The 14,460-nt window shown below is 45.0% G+C and overlaps 1 protein-coding gene across 1 annotated transcript; it reads left to right on the top strand.

Annotated features, from left to right (window-relative positions):
• Positions 1–5,417: 5,417 nt before the first annotated feature.
• Positions 5,418–10,997, top strand: LOC109754576 (pumilio homolog 24). The gene is made up of 17 exons (XM_020313485.4): positions 5,418–5,836; positions 5,955–6,008; positions 6,389–6,450; positions 6,532–6,613; positions 6,698–6,821; positions 6,937–7,020; positions 7,185–7,299; positions 7,487–7,637; positions 7,750–7,962; positions 8,266–8,337; positions 8,512–8,562; positions 8,670–8,720; positions 8,918–9,025; positions 9,105–9,269; positions 9,625–9,699; positions 10,130–10,368; positions 10,568–10,997. Exons 1-17 carry the CDS (start codon positions 5,651–5,653, stop codon positions 10,698–10,700), a joined length of 1,965 nt encoding a protein of 654 aa, XP_020169074.1. The 5' UTR covers positions 5,418–5,650; the 3' UTR covers positions 10,701–10,997.
• Positions 10,998–14,460: the final 3,463 nt, after the last annotated feature.

The following is a 14,460-nucleotide window of genomic DNA, read 5'->3' as shown; positions in this document are numbered from 1 at the left end:
AAGCATTTCTGAACTCTGGCATAATATTTTGTTGTGGTGTTCTGATACGATTACAACACCATTTGACTTGGAGTATGCGTTAACTTTATGTAACGATAAAGTCTCGTGCATGAGTGTTTTTTTTGGAGATATTTTGTGGTCAGCAATGGATACGCTAGTGTTTTGGATCATCCTCGTGAGCTCCTCGTGCATACCGGAAGGAAGCCGGGAAAGTCGTGGTCTTGGGTAGACACGAGCTTGTCCCTAGTTCCTCGTCGAGACGAGTATGTCCGGTATGGCATGGTGAGGCTTGATGAGTGGTGATTTATTCCTTTAATGGTAACTTTGTCGGTTATGCTGATTATTCGGAGAATGCTTGGACCACCTGAGTCGGTCGTAGGTCGAGTCTTGATCAGTATCTTCCCAAATTGTTTGTACTGCCACTTGTCCCTGTCGCAGACGGGGTATGGTTCGGTAAGTTGTCAACCCCTTGCCAAAGCACACACCGTACAGAGAGGCCATGGTGGAAGATACCGGGTGCATCCGGTAGGCATGCCACCTGGTCCGGGGGCATGGGTGTTTCCGGTTGGGACCGAGAGGGGGGCACCCCTTAGAGCGCGCGTATATAAATTTGATCCCATGCTACGTCGAGGTTGTAGCCTCCCCACTTAGAGTTTTGCTTGGCAGGTGTCGTGGGTGATTCCAGACACCGGTGAGTTAAGCTGGTGTGTGCAGGTCAGGCGTGTTTTCAATTAAAAGGCCGTAGACGGGATTAGTCCTGAAGGACTAATTAAATCCGTTACTCGTGGGTGGAAAGTACACCCTCTGCAGAGGTCATATCCATTTGGATAGCCATGTTCATGAGTAAGGACTTCAGTCTGAGATAGATCATAGTAACGGTCTTCGGATGGAGAAACGGCTAAACTAGATTTTTGTTTATGACCCGTGACATCGGAGGATCATGTTTTATTATTGTTGTTATTATGGACTAACCATTTACATTATGTACTTTATTGAGTATCCCTGAGATGGTTCTACCTCCTGGATATTCACTGTGATTATTCTTTTATAAGCCCTTTATGTGGTGTCGCTCAGACGCCCGACTGCGGCATGCTTGTTGTTTATTTATCTTTTATAAGCCCTTTATGTGGTCTCGCTCAGACGCCCGACTGCGGCATGCTTGTTGTTTATCTATCTTTTATAAGCCCTTTATGTGGTGTCGCTCAGATGCCCGACTGCGGCATTGTTAAGTTATTTGCAACCTTTCGAGGAGTCATTTTAGACACTCGTTCAGTGCATTTCTTTTACCTCCGTATTGCATGTCCATATTTTCTCTGCACACGTGCATCGCAGATTTTCGTTAAATTCATGGCAGACTTATCGTCATAAAAATGTTTCGGAGTATGATTATCTCTTATTATATTATACCCGTGTTCTGAATGTTTGCGAGTACATTCAAACGTACTCACTGGCTTGTCCCTGGCTATTGTCTTGGCCAGATTCCTTGCCTGGAGATAAGCATCGCGACGACAGCCCCGGAACCTGCTTTCTGACGATAGCAGCCTCGCGAAGATAGGAGTTATCCTGGTCAGCTGTTCTTGTGGGAAATGGAGTCCCATAGACGCAGATGTACCTCAAACCGCTTCCGCCATCAACCACTAGAAACCCAATGTTGTACTCCTAGGCCACAATGGTCTTGTACTACATAATTTTTGTACCTTGCTTGGAACTCTTAAATCAAGTTGGTGTCTCATCAGCTAACAGTAATCCTGGGGCTGGTGAGCATAGAGGCCGTTTTCTGGGAAATTGTTATCCCGAAAATCCGGTCGTGACACAAAGTCTTAGACCGGATGGCAAGGCACGATTTGGCCTTTTGTAAGGCACGGGCGAGTGGAGGAGGGAAAAAGTGAGCATTGTTAGATGGCCGGGGGAAAACTGAGTAGAACTAAGGAAGGAGGTGCACGAAAATAGTAATCCGTTGATTCAATCGCAAGATGTTTGGTGATTCGACGTGGTATTCCAACAAACAAATATTTGATACAACATGCCGGATTAAGTCAATAAAAGCAGGAAATGTGTAACAAGAAACAACCGTCATCCATTTTCTCGAAGAGATGTTGTGCATGTAGATGCACACACATGCACACCATACACACGTGCGCACCCACTCGCACATCACCTATTGAAGATTGGAGTCACCGGGGTTGTTTGGTTACCTGCATCGATTTTGGGATATTTGCATCCGTGGCTAGGTTCAGTCTGGCTAAGTAAAATACATGCTACAAACTATGTTGTGCACATGGTTTTGGTTGTCTGCATTGTATCACGTGGTCATTTGATGCTTGACCTTGGGTTGACAATGGTTTGATGTTATGGCTATGAGGGTGCAAAACACGATATTTGGTTGGTGCATGGTCTAATGTTGTGGTCATTCCTTCTCACTGGTGGTTACATTATCACGCAGTACAGTACATGGACAATACCAAATTAACACCGTTTTGGTCCTAGCCACTAAACACAAGATTGTCCATCCTAGCTTCTAACAAATGGTAGTATAAATTTAATAGTAGCATAGCTCAATGGGGTCTTCTTCTTCTGGCCCACATTGCCTCAGTTCACGTCAGCCTTTTGCTATTATAAGGTTCATTGTCACGTGCCTCCACACTATCCATGGTCGGGGTCATCAACATCATCAGCCATCACATCTTCCACCCCCGACACAAACTAATCGTAACACCATTATAAGATCCAGTTATGGAGAATGCAACACGCGAGAACAAGCCAAACTTTGGTGGGGAAAGGGTGGAATGCATTCTGATTCAGGATCTTAAATATACTATTCAAAGCACCAAATGCCCTCTTGACTGTAACTCTAAGGCTAGAGCATTTGAGACTGAACAATTCGACAATGGTCCTAGGATAGTTCCAATAACATAACTCATTCAGACGGTACCTGATTTTCCTGAACGGTCATGCATATCCAACATCTCCTAGGTGGAAATTAGCACCGAGAATATTTACCCCGGTAGTTGAGACATGCTGCTGGCGAGAATGTTAGTATCATGGGCTGACCCTTCGCAGCAAGCCAACACATATGTGAACTTCAGATCGAAATCAACAACAAACATTCTATCTTGTGTAGTTCTTTCTACCCCTGTATACTCCAGCCCGTGACCTTGACACTCTAGTAGTCACATGAGTATCATCTATTGCGCCGATTACAATCATGTGATGGCATGGAAAAACTTTTATGTCTCACTCTCATCAATACAAGCATGTCATGGCATGAACTAGGAGTACTGCTCACCTTGAAATATGGGTACCATCAAGGGCCCTTTCAGATTTGGAAGGAGTTTGTCCAGTTGGTTCCTTGGCCATCTCTCCTTTGAGTTCACCAGTCGCATACAAGACTTGCTTAAAAAATTCTTGAAATTGTCTCATTAGATCTCCTAAACAAGTTGTGAATCACTATGAACCTCTGGTTATGACCCACATCATGAAGGAACACTGATACTTGCTCTTCCACAGAGGTGTGGATGTTATCTTGTAGCAACCCACTATCCTTGGACGTGACCACAAGCTTGGCAAAAGGTGTTATTCGCATCCAAAGCATGCTCACAGCCTCTACATCATTGTTGTTGTAGATGTAGTTCATATTCGACATCCTCTTCCAATCTCGGGCTAACAATGGACCATATCGGGCTACAAGCTTCGAATTATGATGAATCGCTCTCTTGTGGAGCAACATGACTCATACCTGAATCATAACTATGAGTGTTGCTGCCTCAGTTACCAGACTCGTCCATTCATCCTTGTGAAATTGGTGATGCGGTAAGTAATGGCAAAAGGAACCCTAACACCGTACCTAACAACGTAATAGCGGAGGGTGGTTGTATGCCGCTTACCGCCATTGGGGTTGGCGACCCGCCCATGCCGAAGACGAGGTGAACGAGAAGGAGAGAAGGGGACAAGCAACTCATGGTGGTGGTGGTGGTGGTGGTGGGGGGAGCAGGTCCTTGTGCCGGAGATTTAAGCCGTCGTCGCCGGCGCCGTCGATGATGAGAACTGAGGCTAGATTCGTCCTACTGCTAAAGGTGAGCGAGTAAAGAGGGGAGGGGTGAGACTTGATTTCACGACATTCCACTCCGATAAATTTTGGTCTCCAACCATCTCCATGTCGATTCCTCCCTGCACCACTTTGTAAGCCATTCTCTCCTTGTGCGCCCGACTCAGTTGGACTTGCTGCAAGTGGCTGATTTGAGCGTTCCTAACGAGCGAGACTATGGAATGCTTTAATGTTCATATGCGTGCAGGCCAACCCATCGTGTACGCCATGAAGCGAGTTTTTCTTACATCCAACGGACCTGTTTGGGGGCTGCAGACAAGCAAACAGACTCGCAAAGCTTTAAGATAGTCGAACACACACGTACAACTCTCCCCTCTATATCGAGGGGACGTCGCCCCCACCGGAACAACATTCTTCGTCAACGAGACAAGCATATATCACATTGTTTTTTTATTGTGTAAGTAAATCATGTTTTTAAAATAAAAATACATATATGTGTGAGGTCGACTGTTATTGCAAATTTTTGTAGGTAGCTTACCAAGCTGACCGCTTGGTGTTCTAAACATATATTTGAAACAACATGATTTTACACAATAAATTCCTCGGACATTGTATATCCCATTATAGATATCCAACCAGCAAACGAGCTCCAGAAATAGTCGGTCGTTCTTTTAACAACCCTTCACGCACGCAAGACATTTCTTGGGAAAGAAGTACTCCCACTCCCACTACTACGTGGTCTTGACCTGACCTCATCAGCAAGAGAAACCTGCAACAAACGGATTCCTGCTTCTTGTGCTCCAAGCAAAATCATACTAGTGACCCGGCAACATCAGCAGGGTCGCAGTCGTAGTCTCGTGGACTAGCCCAGACCCCGGGTAGGGGTACGTGCGATCAACGAGATCACGGCCCACACAGGCTGCGGCTAGCAGTACCAGTAGCCTATCCGATCGCGTCCCGACCACGTACACGGAAATGTATCCGCCAGATCTCCAACCATCCCCTCCCAGCCGCCGGCGGCGCGTGCGGTCGGGAGCACGCCCGCGCGGCCACACGGACGGCCGCACCGCACCGGATCGCTCGCACGCCGACACCACTAGCGCCCAAAAAGAGGCGCCCCACGCCCCACGCCGCGCGGCCCTGCGCACCGCGCATCGAGGCCCCGCGGTCGCACACGCGTCCACGTCCCGCTGTTCGCCCGTTCGTTGGCGCGCTCCGCGGCCTCCACGGCGGGAAAAAGTGAAAACCCTCCCGCGCGCGCGCCACACCTCAAGGTGCATCGACCCTCCTGCCCACCACTTGACCAGTCAGAGGCGAGCCTGTGGGCCTGGCCCAACCTAATAAGCGTCTAGAAAGGGACGACGGCCGGGTTACGATGCGCGGGCCGACAAGTGTCGCAGGCCCGATGCGTTGCCGCATGAAGATGGGCTGGCATGGGCGGGCCAGGCCGTGCCGCAAGCCCACTCGTGCCGGGAATGCGTACGATAAACCCTAGAAGGCTAGAACGAGCCAACCAGTCCCGGCCTCTGCCCTCCGGCGCTACCAGGCAAACCCTCGCCCGCTCGCCCGCTCCTCCTCCGTTCGCCGACACCGCCTCGCGCAGCCATGGCCGGCGGCGGCGACCACCCGGGCGCCAACAAGCGGAAGCGCGAGGCCGCGGGGAGGCCCAAGGCGCCGTCCAAGGGGGCCGGCCCCGGCGACGCGGCCAAGCGCAAGAAGACCTACGACGCCCCCGCCGCCAAGCCCAAGCCGCAGCCCGTCACCGCCAAGGACAAGCGGGTCGCTGCCAAGGTATTCCGTCCGTACTCCTTTCCTTTTGCTGTGATAGCTGGAGGATGGGTGTTGGTTTAGAGTGCGGGCTGCTGCTTGAGTTTGAGCTAAAACTGTGGAATGGCGTTGGTTGTGGCAGGAAATGTCCGAGTCCAGGAAGATGAAGAGGAAGCCCAATTACAACCTCGAGAAGGTAATTTACGCTATCCGCTCTGTACGCTCCGATTACGATTGCGCATCTCAACTCCTGGCTGTGTGTCTGATCACGTTTCCTTGTATGTTCAAAGTTCAGATTGCACTTTGCTTTGCTGCATACATAATAATCAATCACTTAATACTGCTTGTAGCCTAACCAAAATAATAGACATCTGAGTATTACATCTTCTGGATTTTCAGTTCTGCTGATGGCATTACTTAATTTTGATAGTGAAGCAAAAACTGGCGTTGATCCCAGTAATCCCAGTAATAGACAGTACCACTGCCTGCTTGAACCGTCGCCTCTGTTTACGATGATTCAGTAACCTACCTTGGGCAACTCTAATTTGGGGTGCTGTTGACACCTAATATCGACAGGAACTCGCAGTACTATGGGAAAAGATGAGATGTCGTGATGTCAACAAGGAGAATAGATCCAAGTAAGTGTCACTATTAAAGTCTTGTGAGTTGCAACTTATGTTCAACTTCTTATGCTGATGGGTTTGTCATCATCTCTACAGGCTAGTAACCGAGGCTCTCCGTAAAATGGATGGCAAATATTTCGAAATTGCTGGATCCCATGTAACTGCACGTGTTCTTCAAGTAAGTTGACGATCATCAGTCTTTATGAGTGCGCTGCTTATGGTGTTTTGGTGCTTATTCTGGTAGCCACCATTCTTTTTTCAGACATGTGTCAAGTGGTGCTCACAGCCAGAGAGGGATGCTGTTTTTGTTGCCCTGCAGCCACATTTGCTCCATCTTTCTCGCAAGAAATACGCTGTTTTCCTTGTGAAGAAGCTCATAAAACTTGGTAAATTTCTCTATGATTCGCTAAAACCCCGTATGTTTTCATATGTGAGAATGTTGCTTGTTTGTTTGATAACCCTTAGCTTGACTAACATACCTTTTTTTTTTTGTGACTGCAGCCACTAAAAAACAGCTTGCCTTGTTCATCTCTTCCCTTCATGGTCATGTCGCTTCTCTACTTCGTCACACAATAGGAGCCGCAGGTATGTGTTGTTATGTGTTATTGTCATAAGGGGTAGGTACTTGTCGTGTATAAGAGCAGCAGGAGTTAATGGTTGAATACCGCTGTACTCATGCGTTTCTATTTGCTATATACAAGTAAAGGGGTACATGGTAATCTCACATTGAGATGCACTCTTTCTTGCAGTTGTTGATTGCGCCTTTCATCAGGCGACGCCGCCTCAGAAAAGAAGTTTGTTGTTGGAATTGTACTCCACTGAGCTTCAGCTGTTCAAAGACTTGACTGAACAAAAATCATGCAGGTTGGCATGCTATAATGTCTTGTCATACATCTGCTTTGTAGTGTCCTGTTAACTTTTGTTACATCTCTGTTCAAAACTTAACTTGGGCGGAGGGAAATATTTTTGTAGTCACCCATTTATCCTGCCATAGGTGGCTGCAGTTATTTGTTTAGTTCAATATATACTAAAGTTCAACTTTCTTTTTCAGTTTGTTAGAAACAATTTCCAAGCTTGGACTACAGAAATCATCTGTCCTGCAGTATATGACTACTGTTATCCAGCCACTTTTGGAAAAGGGTATTGTTGAGTATTCCATAGTTCACACGGTCATATTGGAGTACTTAACAATTGCGGATAAGGTAAATGTATTTCATTGACGTGATTGGCCTATCTTTATAACAAAGCTCTCCTTTTTTAGTGAAATGTTTCTTCAGCATATCGCACTATCTAATATATGCATGTGTTTTGTAGACATCAGCCTCGGACGTGATTCGTCAGTTAATCCCCCATCTTACCCAAGGGTCATCTGTCGTAGATGGAGATGAACTATCAGGGGTCGCTGAAGTACCAACGAAATCAAAAGCTAAGAAGAAAAGATCTTCAGAACCACTTCTCATTCGGATCATGCAGACGAGGGAAGGTTTAAAAATAGGACTTGCTTGCCTCAAGCATGGCAGTGCGAAGGTACATTTTCTTTTTTCTTGTCTCTTTCCGTTTTCTTATTTGTATCTAAAAGAGATATTTCAGAGCGATCACTTGGTTTAACTTTGCCAACTCATCTGATTTTTCCAATGTTTATCTATTAATAACTCCTGTAGATTTCAGAGACACTAAATAGTCATGCAAATTGACCCGTGCATTAGTTAGTGCCTCATGCTGCATACCCAGTAGTATTTCTTTTCATTCTTGCTTATTCCAGTAGTATTTCTTTTCATTCTTGCTTATTTCCAGTGTGGTTTTGTCATTTAACATGTTAATGCATTTCAGGATAGGAAGAAAATTATCAAAAGCTTGAAGGGGCAGAATATGAAGCTTGCTCTTGGTGATTATGGATGCCTTGTAAGTGATATCTATATATGTAATAGCTTATTTTAGTGTTTAAATAGGATGGTACTGTGTAAATTTTATGCTTTAACCTTTATGAACATTCTCCTAATCCACAGTAATTTCAGATGGTTTTATACTTCCAAGTAGTTAATCATCGACTAAACTAACATTTCTTATTTTCTCCAGTTCCTTGCTTGTCTTCTCTCCATTGTTGATGACACAAAACTTGTTACTAAGGTTAGCCAGCACCAATCGTTTGCTTGAAGCAAGTGTTATGCTGCCATTACAAGCAATCTGAAGAGGCAGCCGTTCATGTGCTTATAGCTTACTTTCAATATTTGTAGGTTGTAATTGATGAGCTGACAAAGCAGTTAAAGGAACTCATATTTGACAAGGTAAAAGGAATAACGAGCTTCTGATATCCTTATTTTATTTGCTACTCCCTCCGTCTCAAAATAAGTGTCTTGAGCTTAGTACAAATTTGTACTAGAGCTAGTACAAAGTCCAGACACTTATTTTGGGATGGAGGGAGTATTAGTTATACCCACATGAGAGATGAGACTATTTATGATTGAGCTCCTTGCTGGAGCAGAACGGGAGACGCCCATTGCTGCAGCTACTTCACCCACTTTGCTCACGTTATCTGACTCCGACTGATTTGATTTGTCTGAAGTACAGTGTGCCTTCCCTTGTTTCAAAGGCAAGTTACCTACTCTATTAACTGTTAAGTACTTTGAAGAGAGACAGGCCCCCAGAAATTTTGCTTTTTTTTGTTTCAGGATGAGGCATCAGAGAGTGCTACTAAAGTTAACTTGGATAGTAAGTTGGATGATGTAGCTGACAAAGAACCTGGGGGTTCAGAAGACACACTGGTTGCATCTGATAGCAAGAAGGACCCGTTTAAACGGCGGCAAGAACTGTTGGTGAAAAGCGAGCTTTTTGAGGTGATACTTGTAACATGTATTTAACTTTTTATTTATTTATTCAACGTCATTTCTTTTGGAGTATGTAGTTTCCCACCTCAAGAGATCTACATTTATTGTTGCAGTAGTTTAGTACTCCCTCCGTACAAAAATAAGTGTCGTTGATTTAGTGCAAAGTTAATATAAAGTTGTACTAAATCAGCGACACTTATTTTGGGATTATGATTTAAAGGTGACCATTTGTCAAAGAAAACCTAGTCGCAACATTACTCCGCCCCATTAGTCACATAACACCCTGATCCCGACATTACTATGCTCCCACAGTCACGTATCCGCTAATCCAAGCAATAATGTAGGTGTTATTTTTTCTTTGTAGGTTCTCATCGAGACTTGCATTGAAAATGTTGGAGAGTTACTTAGAACAAACTTCGGCAAAGATGTATTATACGAGGTAATCTCCTTGGTCCATGCTCCATGCTTCTACCTGTACCTGTATAGGCAGTATCTTGGGAGAATATTCATTCATCTATGCTATTTCTTCGTGAAAGGAGCTACTTGTGATAAATATGCTTTTACTTCCACGACCTTCACAAGAGACAAGCATTGTCCCTGATTATTATTTGACAATTTGAAAATATTCTTATGAGTTGATGGGACCTTTTCTCTGGATGTGCTGGTCCTTATGCCGCGTAGTATTACTGTTATTCACTGTTCCTTAATGATGAATCAACCTCCTGTAAAAGAAAACGGCACTCCAGTCTAGACACAAACCTACCTTAACTATTGTTTTATTGGTCTAACTCTTGATACAAATGAGTAATTGACTATTGAAGAGCTTCATGATTGCACCTGCTGAGATTCTGTATTCCCAATTTTCCAAGGTTGCTGTAGGTGGAAAAAATAATGTCTTGGAGGGGGTCACCGACAGGATCCACGTGCTTCACAATGCTATAGCTTCTGACGCAGAACGCCCGAGGACAGAAGATGTTGAGCATGCCTTTGATAACTACCACTCGAGCCGCGTAATCAGAAAGATGATACTTGATTGTCCTGCGTTTGCCGCTACCCTATGGAAAAAAGCCCTCAAAGGGAAGTGCAAGTCATTTGCAGATGGATTCAGGTACCTCAGAATGACTCGTCATCGATATGTCAGTTGTTAATCTGTCCATCAAATTTGTGGACCATGCAAATGCGATGAATAAAATTTCAATTACCTGTTGCAATTTAAGTACTTCATTGCACTGCTGAGTTGGTATTTTGAAAAAAAAAAAGGAAACCATGCGCTGATACTCTGATGAATTTGTTGGTCGCTGCTGCAGCTCCAAGGTGGTGGCTGCCTATCTGGAATCTTCGGATTCCAAGGTGAAGGATCTTGCGAAATCCGAGGTGCAGCCGCTCATCGACGGTGGCATACTGAAGATTCCAGACCATAAAGCAGCGGAGAAGAAGTGAGTCTTCTCTCAACGGGCCTCTCACCATCGCCAGCAACACAAAGCAGGCCGAGGCGGCGACCGTGCTTGCGTGTTAGATGAAAGAGTGTAATACATACATCCGCGGTCATCCTACTGGAGGTGTATGTTCAATTTTGGCACCGGATACCAATGCACTCGAAATACATACGGTCGTTAAGGGTTTAGGTTAATACTTGACTGGGGAGGTTTGCTGCTACATATTCGTGTGATGTGGCATAAGTTTGGCCGTTCACCATCACATCTAAGCAGACGATGCCACTCGGCATTTTCCACCTGATCCATTTTGTTTCGTTCCTTGAGAACAAGGTCAGCCATGCATTTTCCACCTGAGCCATTTTTTTTGCGAGAAAAAAAAACGGTGTTTAGAATGTTACTCTAGCTGATAAGGTTTGTTGTTGCCATATCAGTTGAATCATGAAATTTAGCTATTGATGGAACATGCATTCCATGGTGGTGCTGCAATTAGCTTGCCTTTTCTCTCTCTAAAATCTTCAATTCCGTTTATCACCCGAGCTAATACGAGGGGAAAGAGAGAACAGAGAGGAGTGGAGGAAGAAAAATAGCATGACATCAACATGATCCAAATACAATATGGAAATTTCCAGAATAAATAAAATATGTTGTGTGAGGCTATGTCAGCTCACGTGTCATCTATGGCGCGGTTCGGCTACATTTTAATCCGGCGAGTTGCCTCATGACATGAATAGTTGTTAGGGAATTTGTGTTTTTTCTTTCTTTAAACCTCAGATAGTTAGAACATGCGGCTCCTCAAATGTCCAAAAATCATGAAATTTCGCATGCACCTTGCCCACATGAGCATCTTGGATGCCTAATTTTTTTTTATTTTTTTGGATTGTTTTTACTATTGTTTAAAAATTTTTACTATTCACAGATGAGCCTGGGCACCGTTTTGAGTTGTGGAAACATGTGTGACATTTGAGAAGAAGCATATCAGGGGCATTTATAAATCATCTATTTATCCCAAATATGATGAAAATTAAGCAATTTTTTGCATATCAATTCCTCATAGTGCTCTCACGTGCAATATTGATGAAATTGCAAAAAATACTCTCTTTACTAGTGGTATTTTTCTTATGCTTGTTAATTCACTGTTATGCAAACAAGCCCATTTTGCGCCATGTGTCTAATGGATTCGCTCATGGATATCATGCTCTTATCTCCAGCAACTAGCTTATGTCCGCGAGCTTCTTTGTGGATGCAAATTGTGATGAATGTTTTCCACTTAGAAACTTATACACACGAGAAAGTGCTTTTCTTTCAATGATAACCTTATTCCTTGTCGGTCACTTGGAGCATAATTGGTCTGATGCCAAAAGTTGGCACGCCAAATTTTGGTAACTGCCAAATATTGGCTAGACATTGGTTGCTTGCCAATTCTCGTTGCCAATCTCACAAAAAGTTGCCAAATGTTGGCTTGACAAATATTGGCAATGTCAAATATTGGTAGCAAACCAAATGATTTTGCCAAATATTTGCACACACATGTGTTTTCAACGTATTTTGGACTCATGCTTAAAATAATGATCTTACTATATATCTCCATTTATATCTTGACCAAAATTTTTTTGTTTGGTATTCACATGTTTAATGCTTATTGTCATATCATCTTGTTTTCTTCCATTTATAAATCCTGAATATAGCGTGAACTTTTCCGATTGTTCGTAAGGCCAACTCTAACGCATGACCCCAAATGGTCCGGTAGCATCGGGTAAACGGACACAAATCACGGCCCAACGCACAGGAGCAAACGGACAAACGCCCGTTTTTTGTACACCACCGGCCCATTCCCGGCCCAAATTTGGGTCACATTTGCGCCGAAATGGACAACGTGCGGACGGCGAGATGCGCGCCCTTGTCCTCCCCTGGCCCGCCCGTCGGGGACACATCGCGCCCACTTTCCCTCTCATTCCCAAAAACCCTCCCGCACTCCCCATCCCCTCCCTCCTCCATGGTTGGCGTCCCAAAGAAACCCGCAACCAGCGACGAAGAAGAAGTCGTGGCCGGAGCTCACGCCGGCGGAGGGTCGCGCGACTCGACATTAAATCAGCCAAGAGGAGGGAGCCCGACATGGAGGAGGCCGTCCAAACGACGATTGACGAGAAGCGTGATGCGGCATCTATCACCTTGCAAGAAACTTTGCATGGCATGATGTCTCAAAAGAAAGTGAGGGATGAGAGGAAGCGCCAAGGAAAGGAGGAGCAAATGAAGATATACTTGGAGCTCCAAACGAAGAAGCTCGACATGGAGGAGGCCGCCAAGAGGAGGAAGCTCGACATGGAGGAGGCCGTCCAAATGAAGAAGCTCACGATTGAGGTCACTAATGCTGACAACAAGGCAAAAGAGGTGGCGCTAGCAATCATGAGCGTGGACTTGACCAACATGTCCCCGAAAAGAAGTTGGTTCGAGAGCCGGCAAAAGGAGATGTTCGACCAAGACACATGAACTAGGGAGGACTCGGCCATGGACTATGGCCGTTCTTTTTGAAGGTTGGCAAGTGTGCCGGCCGCTGCCTTTGGTTACCGGCGAGAAAACTTGGGGGTTGTTCATTTTGAAGGCTAGCAAGGGGTGCCAACTGCTGGCTTTGTTGCCGGCGAGAGAACTTTGGGGTTGATCATTCTGTAGGCTGGCAAGCGTGCCGGCCGTTGGATTTGTTGCCGGCGTGAAAACTAGGGGGGTTGATCATTTTGTAGGCTGACATGAATGTTCGTTTGGGGTCGTGCGTTGGAGTTGGCCTAATTGGATATCTGCATTTGATTCCACTCACATTCTAAGAAGTGCACAAATTCGCGACGAACTCATATTTTTTTCCAGAATGTTAGGAACTGTTGGTGCAATGATAGGCCCCTTATGTTTTGGAGTTTGTTGACATAAACAGTATGAGACTTATGTGTTTGCTAGTGCACACGGAGTAACAGGTCCCTGATGTATCGAGGAGTTTGATGCAAACGATGAAGATAATCTCCCCGTGCAGTAGTGAAGGCTATCACCGAAGATAAAGCTATCAAGAGTGACCCCTAAAAATTGCTGAAGTCGAAGCAATTGGTTCGGTGCATGTCCGAAGCAAATGACTGTGTTCGAGGAAGAATGAAGACGAAGTGAAGACGTAGCATTTATTTCGTTATTCTTCTTCTTTCATTGATTCATAGGACCACTGTACTATTAAGAGGGGTGTAGCGTTCGAAGCTTTGATTCTCTGATGCTAAAACCAAATCCTATGAAAGCTATGAGATAAATCTCTTTGTGCTCCAAGCAAATACTTGCCAGCAAGAGACTGTGATCTTCTTCGCTGCAAGAGATTTGCCTTGGATCGAGGAGTTAGCATTACTTGTTCCTCAAGTAATGTTACCGTTGCTCCAAAATCCGACCGTTGTGAACGTGTCGGTTGGCCATTGTCTGGACCTCGTGTCCAAAATGGTCATTTACCATCTGGGAAGGCTGCGGCTATAAATAGCCACCCGGCGCCGGCTTTGTCCGGTGGCTGCTCCTCTTGATTCTTAGAAGATTGTTGAGCAAACCCCTCTTTGAGCGATTTGAGTTTAAAATCCACCGAGAGAAAAACCCTAGAGCCGAAGAATTAGATAGTGGTTCACCGGAATCTAAGTTTAGTACGCTCCGCCTATTACTCTTGAGAGCTGCAAACTCTCTAGACCGTTAGGTGTCAATTTCTTCAGAGACCAAGAGTGATTGTGGTTCTCGAAGAAGAAGTCTGTAAAGGTTTG

The sequence above is a fragment of the Aegilops tauschii genome, chromosome 5, assembly GCF_002575655.3.
Source record: "Aegilops tauschii subsp. strangulata cultivar AL8/78 chromosome 5, Aet v6.0, whole genome shotgun sequence".
Taxonomy (NCBI): Eukaryota; Viridiplantae; Streptophyta; class Magnoliopsida; order Poales; family Poaceae; genus Aegilops; species Aegilops tauschii.
The sequence above is the reverse complement of the archived record's forward strand: the minus strand, read 5'-3'. Positions and strand labels throughout refer to the sequence as shown.

Coding starts and splice junctions, on each gene's coding strand:
- LOC109754576 (XM_020313485.4), top strand. CDS start 5,651: ATGGCCGGCGGCGGCGACCACCCGGGCGCCAACAAGCGGAAGCGCGAG. Junction 6,822..6,936: donor GAAGAAGCTCATAAAACTTG/GTAAATTTCTCT, acceptor TTGTGACTGCAG/CCACTAAAAAACAGCTTGCC. Junction 10,369..10,567: donor TCATTTGCAGATGGATTCAG/GTACCTCAGAAT, acceptor TCGCTGCTGCAG/CTCCAAGGTGGTGGCTGCCT.